The sequence below is a fragment of the Protopterus annectens genome, chromosome 3.part1, assembly GCF_019279795.1.
Source record: "Protopterus annectens isolate FY-2018-M chromosome 3.part1, PAN1.0, whole genome shotgun sequence".
In the NCBI taxonomy this organism is placed as follows: domain Eukaryota; kingdom Metazoa; phylum Chordata; order Ceratodontiformes; family Protopteridae; genus Protopterus; species Protopterus annectens.
Window position 1 is genome coordinate 1,000,196,206 of NC_056732.1, and position 25,055 is coordinate 1,000,221,260.

The following is a 25,055-nucleotide window of genomic DNA, read 5'->3' on the forward strand; positions in this document are numbered from 1 at the left end:
TTTGCCAAAGGACACAACTGGCCTTTATTTTTAGTCTTTGGTTTTGAAACCAGACATATATTCAGGGAAGGCCTTCCTGAAGGATCTTGGTATATTTTGGTGAGTTTATGATGGCACCACGTTTATAGTAATCTGGAAACTTGGTCAGCCATAAGGTCTTAACATTAGATTTAACCTCCAAGAAGTAAAGGCCAAAGAGGAGTGGCCCAAGTACCAAACCTTGGGTTATACCACTAGTGACAGCTCTTTTGCTTGAGGAAGATTCATCCACCCTTACTTCCTGGATTCTGTTTGTGAGCTAGCTTGCTATCGAATGAGTTACTTAGGGATTTATCAGTAACAATAAACAAAACTGAAAAACAAAATGAAAAAACACATACAGAGCTGCGTCTCTTAAACTTTATTAACTAACTTAAGCGCTTTTGTCCTTGGTATCCAGGCCTTCATCAGAATACCATTACTCCCAGTCAAGTGCTTTTATACACAAAAATGCATCATATGACAACCTAATTAAAACCAATAAACAAATTATACAATCAAATCGTAAAAATGTACCTAAACCATTGCTTCTATAAAAATGCATAAATCAGGAAGAAGAATATAAATAAAAATGCAACATACATCAGGCAGACCAATATAAAAATCAAAATGAAGGAATGTAAAATCAACACCTAGAGGAATACAAAAAAATAGGAAAGTGTAAAAAAGTTGGAAAATGAACTCCCAGCTCCCCTATTAATATACAAAACGTGAAGTCAAACCAAAAAGACAAAGACACACGTCAAGATATTACAAGAGAATGAAGCTTTTAATTTCAATACACTACTAACAGATATCATAGCATTCAAACCAGGAGAGACAAAGGCATTGCATCTTATCTGCCACCTCAATTCCTTATAGTCCAACAATAAATTAATGGGTCCTCCCCTCAATCCCAGTGCCACATGATCTATGGCAATGAATTAAAAAAAATGTGAAGGGTTGCCTTTTTTATGCATAAATTAAACAGTCCTTTCATCAGCCCTTTGAATATTCAGCTGATGCTGATAGATCCTAATTGTTTTAGGCCCTTATGGTCTTCCCAATGTAAAAACAATGACACCTTTGCCACTTGGCTGCATACACAATGCCTTTACTATAACAGTAGTAGCTACAGTTAGGTCTTATAGTTGCAAAACTCTCTAAATATATGCTGGATCCCTCAAGGACAAATCGACATTGGGAACCGTGCCCACATTTAACCATTTTCCCTTTATTTTTACTCTTGGTAGGGGCCTCCAACAAAGTCTTAAAACAGGTGTCCTTTTTTATATACCACCAACTGGTTCTCTCCAACTTTATTCAAATAATCCTTCTTAATCCTAAACAAGCACCAATTTTTTTGAATGATTTCACAAATCTACCAAAAGTGGAGGTTGTAAGGCCAGACAAGCGACCTCCGAAAGTTTGCCTGCTTGTCTGGTCCAAAATCATCTCCACCTAGAAGGAGACCATCACCCCCCACACTCGCTCTGAACAGGGAAAATTGACCCTGTTTCCTCTTTTTCTCAACTTCCTGAAATATATTGGTCAAGAATGGTTCAAGGTAGCCCCTTCTAGTTAACATTTCCCTTAACTTGGAACATTCTTCTTGGAACATGTTACCATTCCTCACCACTGACAAGACTGACTGACAAGAGATCTTTTTTGATGAAGGGAGTGCCAACTCTCGAAGTGCAGCAAAGAGTTGGAATATGTGGGTTTCCTGAATAGTGTGGATTCAAACCTTCCTTACATTTTATTCTTAATAATACACACATCTAAATAATTAACCCTATCCTGCTGCACTTCCATAGTGAAACTGAGAAAAACAGTACTGTTGTTCAGAAACTCAAAAAACTCATCCAATCTGGCCCTGGTATCCCTCCAAAAATTATGATGTAATCTAGGAAATGCCCATATAACGTCCAAGAACCCTTAAATTCTGATTGGAATAATATTTTCCCAATGGGCCAAAAGTAAGTTAGCAAATATCGGGGCACATGTGGCCCCCATAGGTATACCACTCTTCTGTCTGAATGACTGGTTCTCAAAGTAAATATAATTATTTTCAAGCACAGCCTCCATAAGGGCCCTGAGGGTCAAAATCTTAGAATCCTCTAATCATGATCCATAACATAAAAATTTGTAAAACATTTCCAATCCCTCTTGGTAAGAAATGACCAAAAAGATGTCCTAAACGTCAACTGTCACAAATATCAAGTAATCCCTAATCGAGAGCTTCATAGCTCTGACCAACACCTCCTCCAAATTTTCAAACCCAATAAATCCATAGGAAAAAGTCTTTATAGTCACACAGTCTCAACTTCCTGGAACAAACTCCCTCTATACATAAGATCATACCAAAACTCTTCCAACTTCAAACTTGCCCTAAAAGAATATCTACTCAACTCCTGGACCTGCCACTGTAATGATCCTACTTGATGCAATTTCACCCCCACCTTATGCTCCCTCTCACCCACTTTCTCTATCCGTCTCATAGCTTATACTCTCCTGTTTCCCTGGGGAAAAAAAATCACTGTTCTGTAACTTTGATGTTTTGTGATTTCAGGTTTTAAGTGTCGATGAAAGAGTGTTCGCTCTTTCATCATTTTATTTAATATAGACCCGACTTTTTTTATTAATGCACCCACAAAACTTAGCTGAAGTAACCTTCTCTGTGTTGGCTGAGTGAAAAGATTTGGTGGTTAATCTGGGTCTATTAGCAATTTAGGCAAGTCCATCTCCTACATTTGGTGGGTTTGTGCAACCAGAAGAACTAGTTAAAATTATCCTGTCAGAGAAGAGGTAGGACTTTGTCTTTGATGCACAGAGGTGTACATTTATGGAAACTAACCAAAACTGCTGGGAATGGACTAATGGCATTAATGGACTCTGGCAAACTGTCATGCTGGGTAATTCTGCTGTCATCAGCATACTGAATTAGCTTCGATTCCTCACAGTCATAGGTTCATAGGTTCATAGATAGGTAGTAGGCTCTCGGCCCAAGGGCCTACGTAAGCCTAGCCAACAAGGTTCCCTGGCTTACGCCACCCAAGAAAGTTATTTTCCTGTGCCACTGTCGAGCAGAGACACAGAAGTGATTCCCGGGGTGTATTTCCTATTTCCCATCCACTCATCAAGATTTTTCTTGAAGAGTGCTACTGAAGAACTTTGCTTGACATAGATGGGTAGCCTGTTCCAGAGTATGGGAAGTCTCTGGGACAGGAATCTATCCCTCCAGCATGTTCTGTTTATTGTGGTGACAATGTTTAGGTCCCTAGAGTGTGTAGCTCGGAGGGATTGGGATTTCTTTAGGTGTAGCATATCCAACAGCTCTGGGCTTGACATAGCTTTGTATGTTAGGCAGAGATCACCGCAGAGTAGACGATATGCTACGGAGTAAAGCTGGAGTTTTTTGAGGCGGTCAGTGTAGGGCATTTGTTTGAGGCCATAATCCTCTTTGTGAGGTACTTCTGTGGCCTTTCCAGCTGCAGCAGATGTCTTGTGAGGTACATTCCAAAAGGGGCATTCTACTCTATAACGGGTCTAATGAGTGTCGAGTAGAGGGGAACAATGACCTCTTTTTTCCTGGATGAGAACCCTTTTATGATGAGGTGTGCCACGTAGAAGTACTTCCTGACTACTGTGGCGATGTGACTATCAAAGGAGAGACTAATGTCCATGGCTCTGACACCAGGCATCTGTCTCAGCGAGGCCCTTCTGTAGGATGTCCACATTATTTGGGGACTTGACTATGGTTCCTAGTTTGCAGTCATCTGTGAACTTCATTAGCCAGAGGCCTTCTGTGTTAGCCTGTACTTCAGAGAAGTAGATACCAAACAGGAGAGGTCCCAGGATGGAACCCTGTGGTACTCCACTTGTCACTGCTTTGAGGTCAGATTTGGAGTCTGCAACTTTTACAGTGTGGATTCTGTCAGTGAGCCAGGTGGCAGCCCATCTTGTGACGTAGGGATTTATACCTAGTTTAGTGAGTTTAGCTATAATTCCAGAATGGGGGATGGTGTTGAAAGCCATGGCGAGGTCAAGACAGGCTGTGTGAACCACCTTACCCTCATCTACGGCTTTGGTGACTGCCTCAAAGAAGTCAATCAGGTTCAGGAGGCATGATCTGCCTTTCACAAACCCGAACTGGGTGGGATCCTGAGTCTGGAGGTTACCAATGTCTTTGTTTATGAGTTCCATGATGATACGTTCCATGGCCTTGTAGACCAGGCTCATCAGGCTAATAGGTCAATAGTTCCCAGGATCAGTGGTGGCTCCCCCTTTGTGGAGTGGGATAACTGTTGCTGGGTGCCATTTAGTGGGCACAAAGCCTGATGCGAGGCTATTATTGAACATGGTGCTTAAGTGGAGAGCCAGTTTGTTCTGACATTCATGTAAAAAGTAGCCTGGGATGTTGTCCGGTCCCATGGATGCTGTGTTTTTGGTTTTAGAGAGTGCAGCCTTTACCTGCGTAGTTGTGATTACAGGGACTCTGCATTCTTCCTGTATAGATATGGGCTCTTTAGGCAGTGGGCGGGGTAAAGTTAGCACTGAACCTATCTGCCAGGATGTTGGCTGTATCAGTTGGTTCTGTAATTTTTGTGCCCGTTGTGCTGTAACTCAGAGCAGATCTGGGTGTTGCCATAGAGATTCTTAACATAGCTATAGAATGCTTTGTGGCTGTCCTTAGAATTAGTGGCGATTTTCTTTTCGTAGCTAGCTTTGGAGATCCTATAAGGGATCTTAGCTTCTTACTGAGGCTGACCAGGGAGCTCCTCCACTCATGGGATTTTACTCTCTTTTGTAACAGTTTCTTCCTTCTTTTGTACAGTTTGTTTATAGCAGAGGACCACCAGATTGGCTTCCTTTTTTTGGAGGATAGCGTCTTGGTTCTGTTTGGGATAGCACGATCAATGCACTCGTGTAAGTGCTTATAGAGTGCATTTGTGTAGGATTCAGCAGTTGTAACTGTATTGTCCATCTGCATGGATGTCATGAAGTTCATCATTTCTGTCTTAAGAAGCATGAAGTTGGCTTTGGAGAAACATTTTACCATGGTTTCCTTAATGGGGGGTGGGAGCGGATGTGGATATCAAGGGTGATTAGCTTATGGTCGGATCGGACAAACGGGGAGTTGACTTTTGGTGTGGAACACCGGTCACTCGTGTTAGTAATGACTAGGTCTAGGATATTGTTGCCCCTGGTGGGGGTGTGGATAAGCTGATACAGGGCATTGGAGTTTATGAATTCCAGAAAGCGTTGAGCTAAGGAGTTGGTACACGAGTAGTTTTCTCAGTTAATGGTGGGGTAGTTGATGTCACACATTATTAGGGTGTTTGGTTGAACCCTAATATTTTCCAGTACATCAAGAAAAGAGGAGTGGGAATCCTGGGGCATGGTGGGGGATCTCTAGCAAGCTACAATTTGGATTGCAGTTTTGCCCAGAGTTAGTTGCACTTGGATAACCTCAGATGCATTATGCTGAGCAACTAGCTTGAAGGTGTGGATATCCTTAATGAATATGGACACACCTCCGCCTTTGGTGTTTCGGTCCAGGTTACATGGCTGAAAAGTGTGGTATGAGTTATAGCCTGGTAGTGCAGGGGTGCTCTCTGGAGCCTTGAACCAGGTCTCAGTCACTGCACAGATATCGGTGTTCTCCATTTTAAGGAGTGCCTCGAGTGAGTGCATTTTGAGATTTAGACTTCTAGCATTGAGTAGCATTACCCTCAGTTTTTGCTTGCCTGTTTCTGTTACGGTGGTGAATTTGTTATTTGAACCTTGCCTAAAAAAGGCACTACATGGGGTAGCAAGAGCCTTAGCCAGTATCCGGAATCCCAGGGGTGACAGGTGCAGGCCATCTGTGGCAAAGCATTGTGTTCTGTCGAACATTTTATCCCAAGCAGACAGATACTGGATCCCCTTAGAATGATACCAGAAGCTTAGCCAGTTGTTGAAGTCAATTATTTTGTCCTTGTACTGCGGTATCATTCTGGGCGATGGCAGAATGCTACTCAGGGCTAGGGTCATAACTGCCTGGGCTACAAGACTGGACAGCTCTTCCATGTCTCTTTTCATGTAGTCCAGGGAGGTACGTCTCAGGTCATTCACACCAACATGAACTATGACAGAGTCATATTTGTACTTGTTGTGGAGTGACCTGAGTGCGTGGGTTATGTGGCGGATCCTAGCACCTGACAGACAGCTGACAGTAACCTTCTCCTTGTTTAGCCTGGTGAGTGGGACATCAGTGTGCATGACTATAGAGTTACCTATGACTAGTGTGTTGGGTATGTTGTTTTGCCTTATTGGCTGTGGTTGAGTGGCACACTGAGTCTGTGGGCTATGTGTCATTTGGGTTGTGTTGGGGGATGGAGGTTGCTTGCTTTTCTGCTTTGAAGGTCTCTGTTGCTTAGACAGATTATTATTGAGAGCCTCCGCAAATGTTTTTGTGTTACTGTGTGTGGATTTTGGTGGTGTAGATTTAGTGAGACTATGTGATGAGTGTGGTGTGGTACAAATGTTTACCTTCTCCTCATGACTGTCAAGTTCAGTCTTGGTTGGAGAGAGCTTTACCTCCAGTTTGGCTAGATAAGTGCATCTCTCACAGGTTGTAGTGTTAGGTGGTAGGAGGAGAGGGTTGTCTGTGTACATGAGGCAATTTCTACATTGCCTCAAGATGCCCAGATTCATCAGATAGACAGGAGATGCCTGAACAAAAAACTATTTTCCTCTAGATAAGTGAGGAAAGTGAGTACAAGAGCTGTTTTTCTCTAAGCAAGTAAGAAAAGTAAGTACAAAAACCGTTTTCCTCTAGGTAATGAGGAAGGTTGAGTGCTATAATAATTAGTAGCTTATTTAGTGCTTACAAGTTCTGAACAAGTGCTGAGCACGAATAAGCAAATTTAAGTGCTAAAACTACGAATCTGTATCTGCACTAGACGAGTTACAGGACAGAAACAAGTGCAAATGCAGGCTTTCAAATCAGAAAGTAGAGAGAGATGGAAGAGATTGCCCAAACGGCCAATAACTACAATTTCTGTAGTCATTCACATAAATTGTGAAAAGCAGCACATCAAATATTGAAACCTGGGGTGCACCTACATCTGAAAAGAAAATGGAAATAGCACCATTCTGTTTTACAACTTGTGTATGGGGTCACCTGAGAACCATCACAGTGCACTGTAACTACCCATAACAGTTTAGTCTACCCGATCAACATGTGCAGAGTCTGTGCCATGGCTGGGCCTAAATTCATGCTGTGCACTAAAGATGACACCCAAGTTTACTATATGACTGAGAAGATGGTAAATGCATTTTTGAGTATTTTTCAAAGGGATAAAAGGGCAACAATTGAACAGGCATTATTTAGGAACCAGAGAATCACCCTGTAAATGGAGTTTGACTGCTTTCAACTATCATGACTTGAGAAGCACCAGCATCAATAATTATTTTGAGTGGAGACAGATAGCCATAAAATGCTAAGAAACATTTTTTTTCTTGATATCTGACATGAATTAGGCCATATCCAATAAAATGAATGTTACAGTAATTTACAAAGGATGACTTTCTTTTCACACAAAAGAATCAAAATTATAAACCAATGGCAAAAAAAGGTAAAATGCTAGGTTTCCTGCTAAAATGTGTACCACAGCATAGAGAACCATGCTGGCCATGCAGTAAGCATTTATATTATGCTGTTGAAAACTCAAACTGTCAACAGCGTAATAATCGACATGGAAATGTCGAAACCTACGAACGTCGAAGACACACACAAAAAAAAAACACCCAAACACAACACAAATTGCTCTATGCAGGGAGGCAAGCCCCCCTGCACCCTTTACACCTCTCGCTACTTAAATATACCAACTCCAAGACCGGACTACATTGCAGTACATGGACATTTCCCCTTACGGATATTTCCATTTACACGCGCGATGACTTTAGCTTTCAACATTTTGGTGGCGACAGTATCAGCTTCAATACTGTCTGCCTTCGACAGGGTGAAGTAGATCCTGCAGTAACCTGCCCTGCCGGCACTACAATGCAATGTTGTTCAGGTGTGAAGACAGTGAACTCTTTGAATAAAAACACAGCAAATTTTCAAAGAAAGTATATGTCCAGGCATTGCAAAAGTAAACTGTAAAAAATATACTGATGGAAAAAATGTGCCTAACTTTCTATAATTACCAGTATAAAATATTGAAATTTACTACTTATATCAGTTCTACAGTCTTAGAAAGGTCCCCCACTGGGAGCTGTGACTCCATTAGGGAGTGAAGTTATTTACTGATGCCTGTATTCTATTAATAAACATATACTCAAAGGTATTATTTTATTTATTTATTTACTGACATTTGTTAACCGGGTTAGTTCAGCTGAGCCAGAAGCTCATTTTCAGTGGAGACCTGAGGAGAAAAGCTCCAGTTACAGACAGTTTACAATATATAAAATTCACAATCCAAGATAAAGAAATAATTAAGGTACATAAGATCAAGAGAAATATACACAATAATAATAAATGAGTAGTAATGTAAACAAAAGTATTTTTTTTAGTAAAGGTATAGTCAGCAGTAGAGCTATCAAAGCAATATATACAATTATAGATGGGATGGGGTAGTATGTCTTAAGAATGTAGTATTTAGGAAAATTACAAGCGTAAGTTGAGAAAGATGAAATGCATGTGTAAGGAGAGAGGAAGTAGGAGTCTCTCATTTGATAACATAGCCACAGTAGTCAGGAAATCCTTCTACGTGGCACACCTCATCACAAAAGGTTTCTCATCCAGGAAAAAAGAGGTCATTGTTCTCCTCTACTCGTCTCTCATTAGACCCATTATAGAGTACAACGCCCGTTTTGGTATGTACCTCACAAGACATCTTCAACAACTGGAAAGGCTGCAGAAATACCTCACAAAGAGGATTACCGGCCTCAAACATATGCCCTATACAGACTGTCTCAAAAAACTCCAGCTTTACTCCATCATATATCACCTACTCAGAAGTGATCTCTGCCTAACATACAAAGCTATGTCAAACCCAGAGCTGTTGGACATGCTCCACTTAAAGAAATACCAATCCCTATGAGCTACACACTCTAGGGACCTAAACCTTGTCACCACAATAAACAAACCTAAGTGTCATGTTTAATCATAGACTCACCTCAGGCTTCGTGCCCACTGAGTGGCACACAGCTACAGTTATCCCACTCCACAAGGGGGGATCCACCTTGGATCCCGGGAACTACTGTCCCATCAGTCTGATGAGCCTGATCTGCAAGGGCATAGAACGCATTATCATGGAACTTATAAACAAAGACATTGGCAACCTTCAAACACTGGACCCCACCCAGTTTGGGTTCGTGAAGGGCCGATCTTGTCTCCTGAACCTATTTGACTTCTTTGAATCAGTCTCCAGAGCTGTGGACAAGGGTAAGGTGGTTCACACAGCCTATCTGGACCTTGCCAAGGCCTTCGACACCATCCCCCACTCTGGAATCATAGATAAACTTGCTAAGCTGGGCATAAATCCCTACGTCACTTGATGGTTTTCCAACTGGCTTACTGACAGAACCCAGACTGTAAAAGTAGCCAACTCCAAATCCAGCTCCAGACAAGTGGTAAGTAGAGTGCCTCAGAGTTCAGTCCTGTGACCGCTCTTGTTTGGCATCTACTTTTCTGAAGTACAGCTAACACTAAGGGATTCTGGCTAACAAAGTTTGCAGATGACTGCAAACTGGGAGCCATTATTGAATTCCCAAATTATGTGGATATTCTACAAAAGGGCCTTACAGAAACAGATGCTTGGTGCCAGAGCCATGGGCTCAAGCTTAATGCCAAGAAATGTATAGTTATCCCCTTTGGGAAAAACCATGTACCCATGAATTACCACATAGGTGGCAGTACACTAAACACTGAAAGTGTGATGAGAGACTTAGGTACACAGCTGGACAGTGGTCTCACTTTCGATAACCATATCGCCACAACAGTCAGGAAATCCTTCTATGTGGCACACCTCATCACTAAGGGATTTTCATCCAGAAAAAAGGAGGTCATTGTCCCACTGTACTCATCCCTCATTAGACTCATTATAGAGTACAACGCCCCATTTGGTATGTACCTCACAAGACATCTGCAACAGCTGGAAAGGCCGCAGAAATACCTCACTAAAAGAATCACAGGCCTAAAGAAGATGCCCTATGCTGACTGTCTAAAAAAACTCTAGATATACTCTGTGGCATATCCTCTACTCAGAGGCGATCTCTGCTTAACATACAAGGCCGTGTCAAACCCTGAGCTGTTGGACATGCTCCACTTAAAGAAATCCCAATCCCTCAGAGCCACACGCTCCAGGGATCTAAACCTTGTCATCACAATGAACAAAACATGCTGGAGGGATAGGTTCCTGACCCAGAGACTCCCCATACTCTGGAATAGACTGCCCATACATGTCAAGCAGAGTGCTTCCTTGGCCCTCTTCAAAAGGAACCTCGACGATTGGATGGGAGATATGAAATTCAGCTCGGGGATCACATTAGTTGCCCTGCTAGACAGGGGTCCAGGGAAGTAAATATTGTGGGAAGAAATATCCAGGGAATTGTTATGGCTAGCCTTATATAGGCCCTAGGACCGATAGCCTAGTACTAACCTATGAACTTATGAACATGCTGGAGGGATAGATTCCTGTCCCAGAGACTTCCCATATTTTGGAACAAACTACCTATCTATATCAAGCAGAGCTCCTCATTAGACTCTTCAAGAAAAATCCTGATGATTGGATGGGTAATAGGAAATTCACCCAGGGGATCACCTCTGTGGCTCTGCTCGACATGGGCACAGGAAAATAATTTTCTTGGGTGGCGAAAGCCAGGGTACCTTTTTGGCCAGGCTTGTATAGGCCATAAGGCCTATAGCCTAGTACTTACCTATGAACCTATGAACCTATGCATGTGTAAGGAGAGAGGGAGTAGGAGGAGGTACAGTATAATTTTATGAACATTTATTTCTATAAACATGCTGACATATATGATAGAACAGCAACATAAACAAAATACCTTGTGTGAAGAGAACAGGGTAAATTCTGAATCCTGCACCATTCTTTAATCTTTGTGGCAGCTGTTCAAAATGATAACTTTTCAGGTAGAAGTAAACTTTTAGAGCTTGTCGGCTTCCTTCTGCTTGATATGTTATTGGCATATCTATAAATATATGGAATGCTGAAATGTTAGCATTTATTTGTCAGTGAATATCTATCATATGCATCAACAACTTAGACCATGTTGTGGCCAGAATGATTGTTTTATAGCTATCAACATACAGTACATAGTAGGGCATAATCTACTATGCTCTCATATATTACACCATATTAAGCAGATGCATCTGAAACTAGCCTTCATATTCATTGCATAAAGACACACATATACATTTCATAACTAAACACAAAAGCAGAACTGTAATTCACAAAACATGTCCTTTTCATAAAATATACAAAAATCAAAATAAAATAACTAAAATAAGCTTATGTTCTGTCATTAATGATTTTCAAAGTATTAAAATCACAAAAAAGTCATACAATGGCAACGAACTCCGACTAACTTAAAAACAAATATTTGTTACAAATACCAAACCAGTAATGAGGACTTTTATTTTATCATATAAAACTTCATCAGATTAGTAGAAGCCCACATCATCAGTAAATAAAATATCTTGAAAATCACGTGATCCTCCAAAACCGTTTGTTTTTTAAAGACAATGCCCTTTATTGTATGACTTTTTTGTGATTTTAGCAGTTTGTTTTGGCTTTTTCTGCACGAATGTTTAAGTATCATAGTTGACATGCCGACCATGTAATAAATGTCTGTGGGTTACAAATCAAATGTATAGTGGCCAGTCACAAGTAAAATAATCAATGCCATATGCATAATGACTGCTGCCAGAGTAAGATTTCACTGTACAATTAATGATAACTGTAATTTTGTTACTTGCTATATGAAAAGGTTTAGCATGCTAAGGCAAAACAGTGAAACACTTTAGCCAGAAACAAGCAAACAAAAGTCATAAATATACATTTGTTATGTATCTTTCATTTTCATAAAAGTTTTAATGCAGGTCTTCCTCTGTGAGTTATGTTCACACAGTAGACTTCAGAAATTAAACAACAATAAACTATCTATAATCACCTGTCATGGAATTTCCAACAGCATTTAATTTCAGCAAACAAATTTAATCAAAGATACAGTTAGATATGGTATATATCGTCTCTCTAATAAATAGAGCTTATATCTTCTCTCTGGTGAATAGTGCTTTATGTAGCTTGATAGTCATATCTCTCAAACTGCAGACACTGAAAACAGAAAGAAAGGCCTTTGAAAACTAGGTATATCCAGCTAAAATTTAAGATATACAATTAGCATTCACAGCGGATCACCTGTTTCCATTTCTTCCTGTCCTCTGCATCTTGCTCTGTCACACCAACCACCTGTATGTCCTCTCTCACCACATCCATAAACCTTATCTTAGGCCTTCCTCTTTTCCTGTTACCTGGTAGCTTCATCCTTAGCATATTTTCCCAATATACTCAGCATCCTTCCTCAGCACATGTCCAAACCAACGTAATCTTGCCTCTCTGGCTTTGTCTCCAAACCTTCCATCCTGGGCTGACCCTCTAATATACTTATTCCTAGTCCAGTCCACCCTCGTCACACCCAGTGCAAATCTTAACATCTTTAACTCTGCCACATCCAGCTAAAATTCCTGCCTTTTTGTCAATGCCACTGTCTCCAACCCATATAATGTAGCTGGTCTCACTACCCTCTTGTAGACCTTCCCTTTCACTCTTACTGGTACTCGTCTGTCACAAATCACTCCTGACACTCTTCTCCACCCACTCCATCCTGCCTGTACTCTCTTCTTCACCTCTCTTCCACACTCGCCATTACTCTTAACTATTGATCCCAAGTATTTAAACTCATCCACCTTCGCCACCTCTCCATCCTCACCATTCCTCTATCCTCCCTCTCATTCACACACATATATTCTGTCTTAGTCCTGCTGACCTTCATTCCTCTTCTCTCTAGAGCATACAGCCGAAAGAAGATGATGATTGCAAAACTCTACCTGCAAGTTCATTTATTTTTGTTTTAGAAAAAGGGAGTTGTAGGATGTGTATCCTCTTTTTTTAAATTATTGTTGCAGCTAGTTTTCTGGTCATGTAGTGTGGTTTTCTGAGCACTAAACCATTTCACAATATCACGTGATGAGTGAGGATTCAGAAAATAAGTAAATCAAGACTAAAAATAGGAACATAGTTCCAAAAATAGGGCCATCCTAAATAAGGCTTGAAAATAGGAACATTCTTCCAAAACAGGGATAGTTGAGTGGTCAGTTGATAGCTGGTTAGCTAACCATTTCTTGGTTACATGTTCATAATAAACTGATTTTCATTGTCTAGATTTTAAGGGAGACCTCGAAATAGCACACCACTACTGAATAAATGATAAGAAACTCACAGTGATCATCAGCAAATGCTTGATATACACATTAAATGAAACTTACTGTAAAAGTGAAACAGTTAAAACTAAAGAAAGGGCAGCTATGAGAAACACATTTTCCACTTGTTAGTCTAAAAAAGTTTCCATGATTGTGTGGAATTAAAAGTGAGAGACATAGAAATGGGAGATTAATTTCTCATCACTGCAGACAGACTACACCTAAGATAAAATGCATGCTTTTGTAAATTGCACTTCTGCCAAAATCTCTAAGCAAATAAAATCAACAATGGTTCATTGTCTACACAAAATGCTAAAGGAACTTAAAAGACATAGCCTTGAATACAGAAGGGAATTCATAGATAACACTAAAATATCTGACTATTTCAATCAAATTAACAAAGATGGTGGTTTATTTCAGAGAAGGTGGAGATAAGAAAACTAGACAGCTAAATGGTGTGAATGCAAGAGGGGAAATGCAGTTCACTGTTAATGCTAAGAAGTGGGTTTTCACAGAAAAAGTGGTAGATACATGAGCCAATATTTATTTATAAATGTATTTATGTACTTCTGGAACTGAAGAGAGCAGAGAAATTCAAAAATATATGAGATAGAAAACAACTCACGTGGGCTATTGGAAGTAATACAAAATTGGTTAACAAGGAATTGCAGCTTGCCTATTAGGTAAGAAAATGTGCAGACTAGGATAGTCAAAAAGTGGTTCTTATGTTTGACAAAGTAGGGTTCTGTGTTTTATTTTATTACTAAGAGAGATCAGCTACATGATACAGCATTTATTCAAGGAGGATGACAATGTAATAGACTGCAGGCAATATCTATAGCACAGTAAATTCAGAATTAATGTCACAGTATGTCAAAATAACCTCCTTATATAGCTGATCATTTTTTTTATTGAATTAATTTTCCTTTGAAATACATTGTCTGATTCAGATAAGGCTAAATGTATGAACACTGACAACATAATAGCAGTTTTATGGAATTTACTATATATGAACACAGGATTTGAAAAGAAAGTCCATCATCACTAAGAAGATAGACCATGAACACATTAAGCTGGGTATCTTTATAAATGCACAGATATATCCATTTGCACTATTAAATCCAATAAGTACATTATTTAAAACATAGTTTTGTTAACTGCATGTCTAACAGCATGCAAACAAGCTGACAACAGTAGGCCAGGGTTCTACTGCCAATTGTTTCTGTTTGTATATTAGCAACTGTCATTCCTGTTTCTTCTCTGCATTATCTTGCCATCTTCAGGCCATATCAGTCTCTCCTAAATCCCTTGGATAACATGTGCTCTAAAATTTTCTGTAGCAGGTTGTTCCAAGACCCACCACCACATAAAATGCACTTTCTTAATTTTCCCGCTTGCATCCACCATCCATAGCCCTTTCCTTCACTCTCTGTCATCCATAGTCCTTTCCTTCACACTCTGTCATCCATAGTCCTTTCCTTACCGCTCTGTCATCCATAGCCCTTTCCTTCACGCTCTGTCATCCACAGTCCTTTCCTTCACGCAAAGTCATCCATAGTCCTTTCCTTCACGCTCTGTTATCCATAGTCCTTTCCTTACCGCTCTGTCATCCATAGTCCTTTCCTTACCACTCTGTCATCCATAGTCCTTTCCTTACCGCACTGTCCATTTTCCTTAAGTTTATCTCCAGCTTGATACCTTACAAAGATATAAGTTCATACCTATTCTCTTGTTTCAATCTAAGTGTATGGCCCTCTTCTCCAGCCCTTCATCATTAAAAGGCCCATAATCCATTCCCCAAATCATCTTAGTGGTCATCATATGTCCACTCTCCATCAGCAGAATGTCCTTGAAGTGCACAAAGCAGAAAAATTGTGACCAAGAGTGTAGCCAGTTTTAATAAGTTTAACCAAAGAATATATTCTTTAAGAACTTCAGTGTCTTCTGCATGAAACTTGTATGTCTACCCTGTAGCTGTGTGAGTTTTCTCTAGGTTCTTTGGTTTTTCTCCCATCTCTAAAATATATCCAGTACTTGAACTGGCATTCTTTAAACTGCCCATAAGTGTGCATGTAGTAAGAGGGTGAGTGCAATGTCAATTCTATGACAGACTTGCTCCCTGTCCAGAATTTTTGAATTCTTGACACTGGTTGCTGGGATAGGCCCTGGCACCTCTGTGTCCCTGTGAAAAGACAATGAAGGTTACTGGAAAATGGATGTATGGAATTCTGGTAGTTTACCTGGCCCAGAATATCTATAAACATCCTTCGTACTATCATATAAACCTCTAAACAGCATACCTAGATATATAACTATGCTTCTAGAAATGGGCTTTTTTACAATTGTATGAGGCAAAAACTGAAAATAATGTGTATATTTATAAAGTCTAAAGGGACAAGATTTTAAACAATCCAGGAATGCATAGTACCCAAAATTTGGAAAAAGGCCTTCATTATACCATTACATAAAGGAGGCAACAATAATAATGTTACCAACTTCCGTCCCATTGCTATCCTGTCTCCTATCTCTAAACTCTTAGAAAAATGCATACAACAACAACTTCTTCCACACCTCTTAGATAATCAGTTTCTAACATCCACACAACATGGATTCAGGCCAAATCACAGTACTATGACTGCCCTTCTCTCCTTCCTTGAAACTATTAATAAAGCCCGGGATTCTGGCCTTATTGTTTCCACCCTACTACTTGACCTTTCTAAAGCCTTCGATACTATCTCTCATAGCCTGCTTTTAACTAAACTCTCAAAACTTAACCTATCCCCTTCTTCCTTGAATTGGTTCTCCAGCTACTTATCTAACCGATATCAAGCAGTAAAATGGAAAAAGGCCACCTCCTCATTTCTTAATACCCCAACTGGAGTCCCCCAAGGATCCATATTAGGTCCTCTTCTTTTTAATATATTTATAAATGATTTCCAGAACTCTATTCCTTTCTCAAATATCATCCAATATGCAGATGATTCAACTATCATCTGCTCTGCCACATCTACCCCTGTACTCCTAAAACTTACTCAAGAAGCTTTTTCAACCACTGAGCAATGGATGAAAAGAAACCACCTTATATTAAATGCCTCTAAAATCAAACTAATGGTATCTACTCCCTCTAAAACTACCTCATTCAACTTTAACTCCTTCACTATCACTAGCCAAAACAATATACCTCTGGAACTGGTATCAGAGACCAAATTACTTGGGGTCCAAATTGACAACCAGCTTAAATTCCATTCCCACTTACAACTAAACATCAAAAAGACCCATCAAAAACTAGGCATGCTCTACCGACAAAATCACTACCTTACCCCTGCCACTAAAGTAACTCTTTCTACTTCCTTTCTTATCCCCTCCCTTCTCTACGGAACTCCTCTTCTCACTAACCTACAATCCTCTCTTAAATCTCAACTTTCCTCCTGCTATAACAAAATTGCCAAATTTGCTACCAGTCATAAGTCGTCCTCCCATCACTGCCCTTCTCTCCAAAAACTAAAATGGCTAGAACTACCACATCAACTCATCTATACACAACTAACTCTTGCACATAAGCTCATTTTTAACCCCACCTTCTACCTTTAAGATGTACCTTCCTGATCGAGTACTAAGGTCCAATAATCAAAATCTAATAGAAGTGTACAAACCATCCCATCCATCAGGCAAAAATCTTCTATCTTATGGTTTAGCACGTCTCTGGAACTCCCTACCACCTTCCATTCGTACCACTTCTAACCATTACTCTTTTAAAAAATCTCTTCACTCACACCTAATATCCCAATGGGAATTCTCCTGCTCTCTTCCCACATAACAAATGATATCAAACTCCTGTTCCCTTCATTCTATGGAAAACAAACTCCTTTTTCACTTCATTCAATGCCTTAGATTCCTTCTCTCTCTCTTTCTCTCTTCTCCTTCGATCTTATTCTCATCTAAAACTTTCTCCTTCTATTCATCTCTCCATATACTTTTATTCCAGTAGTTATATGTTAGTTGTAAATAATGCATCAGACTGTTGCTACTTATATGCGATTTGTACACAATGAATCAGACTGTAACTATGAACTGTATGTTCCTAAGAAGAAATGTCTCTCAGCTGTACAATGCAATGTTCCATTGCCAGTCAGTTTTAACTCCAACCTCATCACTAGTGTGTATTACTTGCAATGTTTGCTGTATTAATTGTAAATGTCTTGTTCAAAACTGCAACCCTTGTATAAATATAATCTTTAAACTATTGTAACCTAGAGTGCTATTGGAGCTTTTCTCCCCAGGACTCCATTGAAAACGGGTTCAAATGGCCCAATGGACTATCCTGGTAAACCAACTGCAAATAAAATAAATAAAAATAAATAAATGTCCTTTAAAACATTAAGATAGTGTTTGGACAGCAATATCAGGTATAAATCAATTAAAGAGATTTTTTGTTATACTAGTATTGGTTAGGCTTAGCACACATAACCAAGGTGGGTGGCTGTAGTTATTTAGCCATTTAGTTAAGTCTGACTGTCCATGAAATAAAGGACTGAAACAGACCTGCCTTTCAAAAACTGCTTCTTTAAGTCTTGTTAAGTCTTTAAGTTCTTGCAAATTCAAACTCACTGCTTTAATAATGCTGTCTATCCATCTTACCCTGTGTTGTACACTTCTTCTTCTTTTTTTTTGCATTCAATCTTTCCCATTGTCAATGTCTTCTGTAGTGATAGGGATTGGAAAAAACAGAGAGACCACTGCCCACCAAAGGTCCACCTCCACAAAAAACAGCAACCAGGAACAGAAATTCAGTGAATTTCTATTCCTTAGTGATAGGGATTACAAGAATTGTTTTAAGGTGTGATTACAGGAAAAAGCAACTTTTTTAGAGACCGTGGGTGCAACAAGGTGGGTAGGTGATGTAAAGTTAGCATTAAATCTGTGTACTAATATATTGCCTTGGCATTGGAATGATATTATTATTGATGAACTCAGTGCATTGTTGAACATTATTACTTAACTTTCTGATATAACTGAAGAAAAGTTTGTAGTTTCCTTTGGCATATGTAGTGTCCTTAAGTTCTTACTCTGCTTTACATCTTGTAATAGTGCTCTTAAGCTCTTTCTGGCATGTTTTAGTGTGGACTTGGAGTAGGTGTGAGGAGGCTGGGCTCTCAACGCACTTATCACACAAATACTCACTTATCATATAAATACCAATGCCCATTTTTGGTAACATTAGTCAACATGACTGGATCACCTAGAGCTATACTTTTTTTATACAGTCGAGTGGCTAGCCCTGCCATGGCACTCAGTCTGTGATCCATGTTCTCTGATCGTAAGGATATTCTGCACTACAGTAGATGCCTGAAGTGGTTGGCCTATACAATTCATCACCCTTTAGGGCACAATCTGGAGTCTGTGCTCCTGCCCACCTAGAGCCATATATTTTCTTTTTATACAATCAAGTGGCTTAGCCTGCCATGCAAACAGTCTGTGATCTGTGTTCTCTGATCTTAGGGACACTCTGCACTATAGTAGATGCCCAAAGTGGGTTGTTCTACACAATTCTTCCCCCCTTTAGGGCGCCATCTAGAGTCTATGCTGTTGCCCACAGCTCCATTCTTAGGTGGGTTTTTCGACAAAAACACTCAGCATCTTTTATGGAGGTGGGAGGAACCCCACAGAGACACATGCAAACTCCAAACAGACATTGACCAAGGACCAGGATTGAACCTTGTACCTTGTACATGGAAGGCAAAAACCTTAACCATTATTCCAACTGTATCAGTAGTCACTTCTTACAACCTTTCATTTTTATAATCAAAATAGGGAATTTATCTCCACAAAGGGACTAGTCACCAGTGGAGTTCCCCAGGGTTCTGTGCTGGGACCTCTCCTGTTGGCATCTACTTTTCTGAAGTAAAAACCAATACCAAAAGGTTTTGGCTAAGTTTGCTAGGAGCGGTCATTGAATCTCCAAATGACATAGCCATCCTGCAGGAAGGTTTGTCTCAAATAAATAACTGGTGTCAAAAATATGGTCTGAAACTAAATGCCAAAGAAATGAATTACTGTATCCTTTGGGAAGTCCACTACTCTATGGAACTACCACATTGACAATATGCACCTAAGAGTTAACCCAGTTGTTCAAGATTTGGGAACTTATGTGGAATGTGATGTAACTTTTGAACAACATGTGTTTGTTGCTGTAAGACAGTCCTTCTATACTGCACAGCTTATAAACAAAGGAATTCTGTCTACATCTGGGGATGTCATTGCCCCCCTCTACTCAGCCCTCATTAGGGCCATCACTGAATATTATGCCCCCTTTGAAATGCATCTGTCCAAACACATGCAACAACTGGAACATCCACAGAGATACCTTACTAAAAGGATACATGGCCTGAGCAAGTCCTACATAGACAAACTCAAAGCTCTGTCACTATACTTGGTATCCTGCACACTGTTAAGAGGTGACCTGCATTTGGCATGCAAGGCCTTCTGTGATCCATTACTGATGGATTTACTGCACAATAGCAAGTCAAATGGCATCAGAAATTCTTGGTCTAGGGATCTAAATGTTTTCTGCAACATCAACAGAACATTTGGGAGGGACAGGTTTATTTTGCAGAGAATACCACTGCTGTGGAACAGACTCCCTGTCCACAGAATATAAAGTCCATCCCTGCCCATTTTCAAGCACAACTTAAATCTATTAATGGGAAACAAAAAATGTACCCAAGGACTGCCCTCTGTACTACTAATGTACAGAGGAAGCTCCTAAATCTGAAATTATCTATGGTATAAACCCAGTTATTCTCATTAAGGGTAATATATAATTATAGATCATGGGATGGGTAAGGCTAGTCTATAACCAAATGGATTAGGTTATTTCAAGCACAACAAGGGAAACTGGTTAGGCTTAAAATGGCCAGCAAAGGCAGCTAGCCAATTTGTCTTTGCCTGAAAAGATTTCAACCCTGCATAAACTAAAGCACTGCTGGTGATTTCTCTGCTGGGTGAGGAAAGTAAACCTTTATTTTCATGTCAGTGACTGACAGAGCTGCTTTCCTTTACCTGCTCCACTTTCTTTTCTGTATTAAGAAATCTGCTTGGCCTGCTGTTTTTGTTCTATGTGAGAGGTAGACATTTAAATTATTTAGACTGCACATTTCACATGAATTTTTTTCACTGGTTAAATTGTTTCTTGACTGATAATTAAATAAAATATAGTGAAATTCTGGGCCTTTGTCTTTGTCCAAAAAGATTTCAAGCCTGCATAAACTAAAGCACCACTGGTGATTCCCTAATGGGTTTTCTCACCCACCCTCCCCTTTATTGATTTGCTTTTTAAAGCTGGTGATTTTAAGCTGCCCACCACTCCTGTGAATTGAGCTTAATAAGCTCCTCCCTTTCTACATCCTGAATTATTAATTTGCCTTTCCTTGTGCTTAAATTGAAAAAGTGCATTTTGCCTCTCATTACCTGATCTACTTGACCTGACTTCATTATCTAGCTAGCTGTTGGATAAAGTAGTGTATTTTTACACTCTAGCAAATATTTGCTTTTACATCAAAAATAGGTCAGTGGATTTTCCATCTGGTGCACTGGGAGGTAGCCTGGTCTGTTTAGGATGGTGAAACACATGAGATTTCTGAATGTGCTGAAGGGTTTATTAATCAGCTTATCTTGTTTTTAGCGCCTTTATAAATGATGTACAACTGAGTGACTCTTGTCTCATTTATTCAAAGTGAAGTACTTTTATTGAATAATAACAGTTTTATAAGCTGTTTAAAGTACACAGCTGTATCCATATCTAAGTTTGTCTGTGGTACCATTTGTTTTGGCAGCATGTTATTCCAGACACTCCCTTACTGTGCTTTTACATTAGGAGGACTGGTATTATTTATCTAGTGACAGTAGGTATTTACCTGGACTATCTGAACTGGGAAACACACAAAAGAGCTCTAAGTGTTTTTTTTTCACTTCTCTGTACTTGATTTGTACTGTTCTGATACCCAAATATTATAGACTAGATTCAGACCTGCTGAATCTAGCCTGTTATTGATACACTTGAACACTAAACCAGTTCACTGATGATTACAAATTGGGTGCAATCATTGAGTCCCTCAATGATGTTAACATATTATAGGAGGGACTAACACAGATAAATGTCTGGTGCTAAAGCCATGATCTAAAACTAAATGCAAAAAATTGCATTATTATCTCCTTTGGTAAAGTGGAATTCCCTGCTAATTACAAAATTGACAGCACCCCCTAAGTTCAAACTCAGTGGTGCGAGATCTGGGAGCACAGGTAGATAGCAATCTGAACTTTGACCACCAAGTTTTCACAGTGGTAAAGAAAGCCTTCTACGTTGTGCATCTCATAAGTAAGAGCATCGCATCTAGGTCTAAGTATGTTATAACTCCACTGTTCTCAAACCTCAACAGACCATTAGTAGAGTACAAAGCTCCCTTCTGAATGTACCTCACCAGATACCTGCAGTAGTTGTTGTGACCACAGAGCTTCATAACCAAGAAAATATAGGGCCTCTAAACCATGACTTACATGGACAGACTGAAAGCCCTGTCACTGTATTCTGTATCATACAGGCTGCTGAGAGGCAACTTGTGCCTGGCCTACAGAGCAGTCTTTGACCCTGCCTTGATGGAAATGCTGCACGTCTGCAAGTCAAATGGCACAAGAGTTACTCACTCTAGGGATCTTAACCTATCCTGTGACATTAACAGAACATGCTGGAAAGACAGATACATCTCTCAGAGAGTGCCTCTAGTTTGAAATAAACTTCCAATTCATGTGAAGCATAGCTCCTTACTGACCCTATTCAAGCGCAACCTAGACAAATGGATGAAAGACTGCAAATTCACCCCAGGGGTGGTCAGTGTTGATCATAGTCTCACTCTGTGAATTACATCCATCTAACCAATTATAATTGAGGCAACTTAGGATTAACATGGCTAGGCTTGCAAGAGCTCTAGGGCCGCTAGCCTAGTAACCTCCTACGAACCTAAGAACTTAACAATGAACCTATTATTATGCTGTTCATAGGTGATTACTAGGCTAATGACCACAGCGGGCTTTTTTATTACATATCTAGTCAATAACCAGATGCTGAATAAAGGTGAGAATCAAACCCTGTATTTCATGTCTGTGAGATAAACACCTTAACCATTATGCTAACCTAATTTAATTGTTATACGGTTTAATAATACGAGTGTCATACCAGAGAGTTTACTCCTGAATTCACTATTAAATACAAGGCAGACATGTACAGAGGTAGGGTACAAACCTGCACGTCACCCGGTGGATAGTCAACTGGCTCACAAACAGGACCTAGGAAGTTAGAATTGGGGAGTCCACCTCTACAAAGAGGCCAGGCACAAGTGGAGTCCCTCAGGGATCAGTCCTTGGACCGCTCCTTTTTGGGATTTACTTTTCAGAAGTCAAGGCCAATGTCAGTGGTCTCTGGCTGACTAAATTTGCAGATGACTGCAAATTAGGAGCTGTCATTGAATCTCACACTGATACAAATATTCTCCAGGAGGGTCTGACACAGACACACAGCTGGTGTCAGAGCCATGGACTAAAACTAAATGCCAAGAAATGCATAATAGTATCCTCTGGGAAGTCATCCATCCCTGGTAACTATCATATCGACACAACACCCCTTAGAGTTGACCCAGTAGTCAGGGACTTAGGGACACACACATAGATAGTAATCTAGCCTTTGATCATCACTTGTCTACAGTGGTGAGGAAATCATTCTATGTTGCTCAACTTATAAACAAAGGTATGGCATCTAAGTCCAAGGAAGTCATTGTTGCACTGTATTCAGCATTCATCAGACCTATCATTTAGTACAATGTCCCCTTTGGTATGTACCTAACCAGGCATATCCAACAACTGGAACATCCACAGAGGTTCCTCACTAAAAGAATACAGGGCGTAAGTAATATGTCCTATGTAGAACACCTCAAGGCCCTATCCCTGTATTCCGTCTACCACAGGCTTTTGAGGGGAGATCTATGCCTGGCATACAAAGCATTATCAGACCCCACTCTGATGGACCTCCTGCATATCCACAAAACAAACAGTACCAGAATTACTTAAAGACATAAACCTTGTCTGTGATACAAACAGGACCTGCTGGAGAGATAGGTATGTATCCCAGAGACTACCCCATCTATGGAACAGGCTCCTCATCCATGTGAAGCAGAGTTTCTCCCTAACCCAATTCAAGTGCAACTTGGATAGGAAACCGGAAATTCATCCCTGGTTTGGCACCTATGTCTCTAGTGGAAACAGATAAACTGCAAATGATTAATCTCACAGGCCCATGCTTACACTTATCAAGGTTATCAGAACTTTTCAGCTAGGCTTAAAAAGGCCCTTGTGGTTGTTAACCTAGTAAATACTTATGAAACTATGAACAGATTTTTCAATGTAGCTTTTTAGATGCTGGTAAAAACTGGAGGTGAATGTGACAGCCCTCTTCTATAGGTCCATTTGCATGGGATTGTTTGGAATTTGTATAGGTCTTCTACAAGCTAATGTAGGTTTGTTCTAGAGGAGTCTAAAGATGTTTCGTTTGGTATTGGGGCGGTACCATTACGCCTGACACATATTCACAATCTAGTGTAATTTCTGAGTACTTATGCAGTTTGCTTTACATTCATTACTGTTTTACACCATCCCAGCACTGCATCATGAATGCATATTTCTTTTAAGAGCAACTGCCATACATCTGTTATACTTTAGTAGTTAAAACATATTTATTGCATTAATTCAGAGCAAAATGTAGACAACAAAAGGGAAAAAAAATCAGGCTTCAAGGATTATTTCTGAAAAAAGGTGGACAGCAAAATGGAACAATCAGGTTTCATGCATATATGAAGTCCAGATCATCTTTCAAGCTACAGTTCATTTAGTGTGTGCTTGTGTGTGTGTGTGTGTGTGTGTGTGTGTGTGTGTGTGTGTGTGTGTGTGTGTGTGTGTGTGTGTGTGTGTGTGTGTGTGTGTGTGTCTGAGGTACATATGTGTGTAGCTGAAAGATTTTTTCTTCACCTTATGGATTCACCATTATTATCTGAAGCAGATTTAGCATTAACTATGGCTCATGCTATTACTTTAAATAGTTTACAGAAATGTATCAGATGAATGTGTGATTCATGTTCCTACCTTACTGACAAACATATTCATTGCTTTGGTTTGTACTAGCCACATGTTCTGAGACAACAACAGGTTTGCTTACGCTGAATCCAACCATATCATACTACTTCTGTACCACATTAAGATTCCTGTTCTTCGGTTCCCCTCATCTTGCATTACCTCGTATAACCAATGTACAATTTAACAAGTTATATCCATAAATCACTTAATCACTTAATCCATTTAAGAATCAATGGGATGCTAGAACCTATCCCAGGACTAAATGGGCAAAAGTTTGTGAACAAAGCCTGAATGGAGCACTAACCCATATAAACACATACGTATTTCCAAAAAAAATAAATAAATAAAAGACTGCAGCTACTAAGCTACT

General features: G+C 39.8%; 1 protein-coding gene across 1 annotated transcript in view; it reads right to left on the reverse strand.

Annotated features, from left to right (window-relative positions):
- PREX2 (phosphatidylinositol-3,4,5-trisphosphate dependent Rac exchange factor 2) overlaps window positions 1-25,055 on the reverse strand; it is a 1,787,099-nt gene that overhangs the window by 278,608 nt on the left and 1,483,436 nt on the right. Inside the window, exon 35 of the mRNA XM_044066265.1 lies at window positions 11,077-11,220. Coding sequence (XP_043922200.1) covers window positions 11,077-11,220 — 144 coding nt within the window. The remainder of the gene's footprint in view (window positions 1-11,076; window positions 11,221-25,055) is intronic.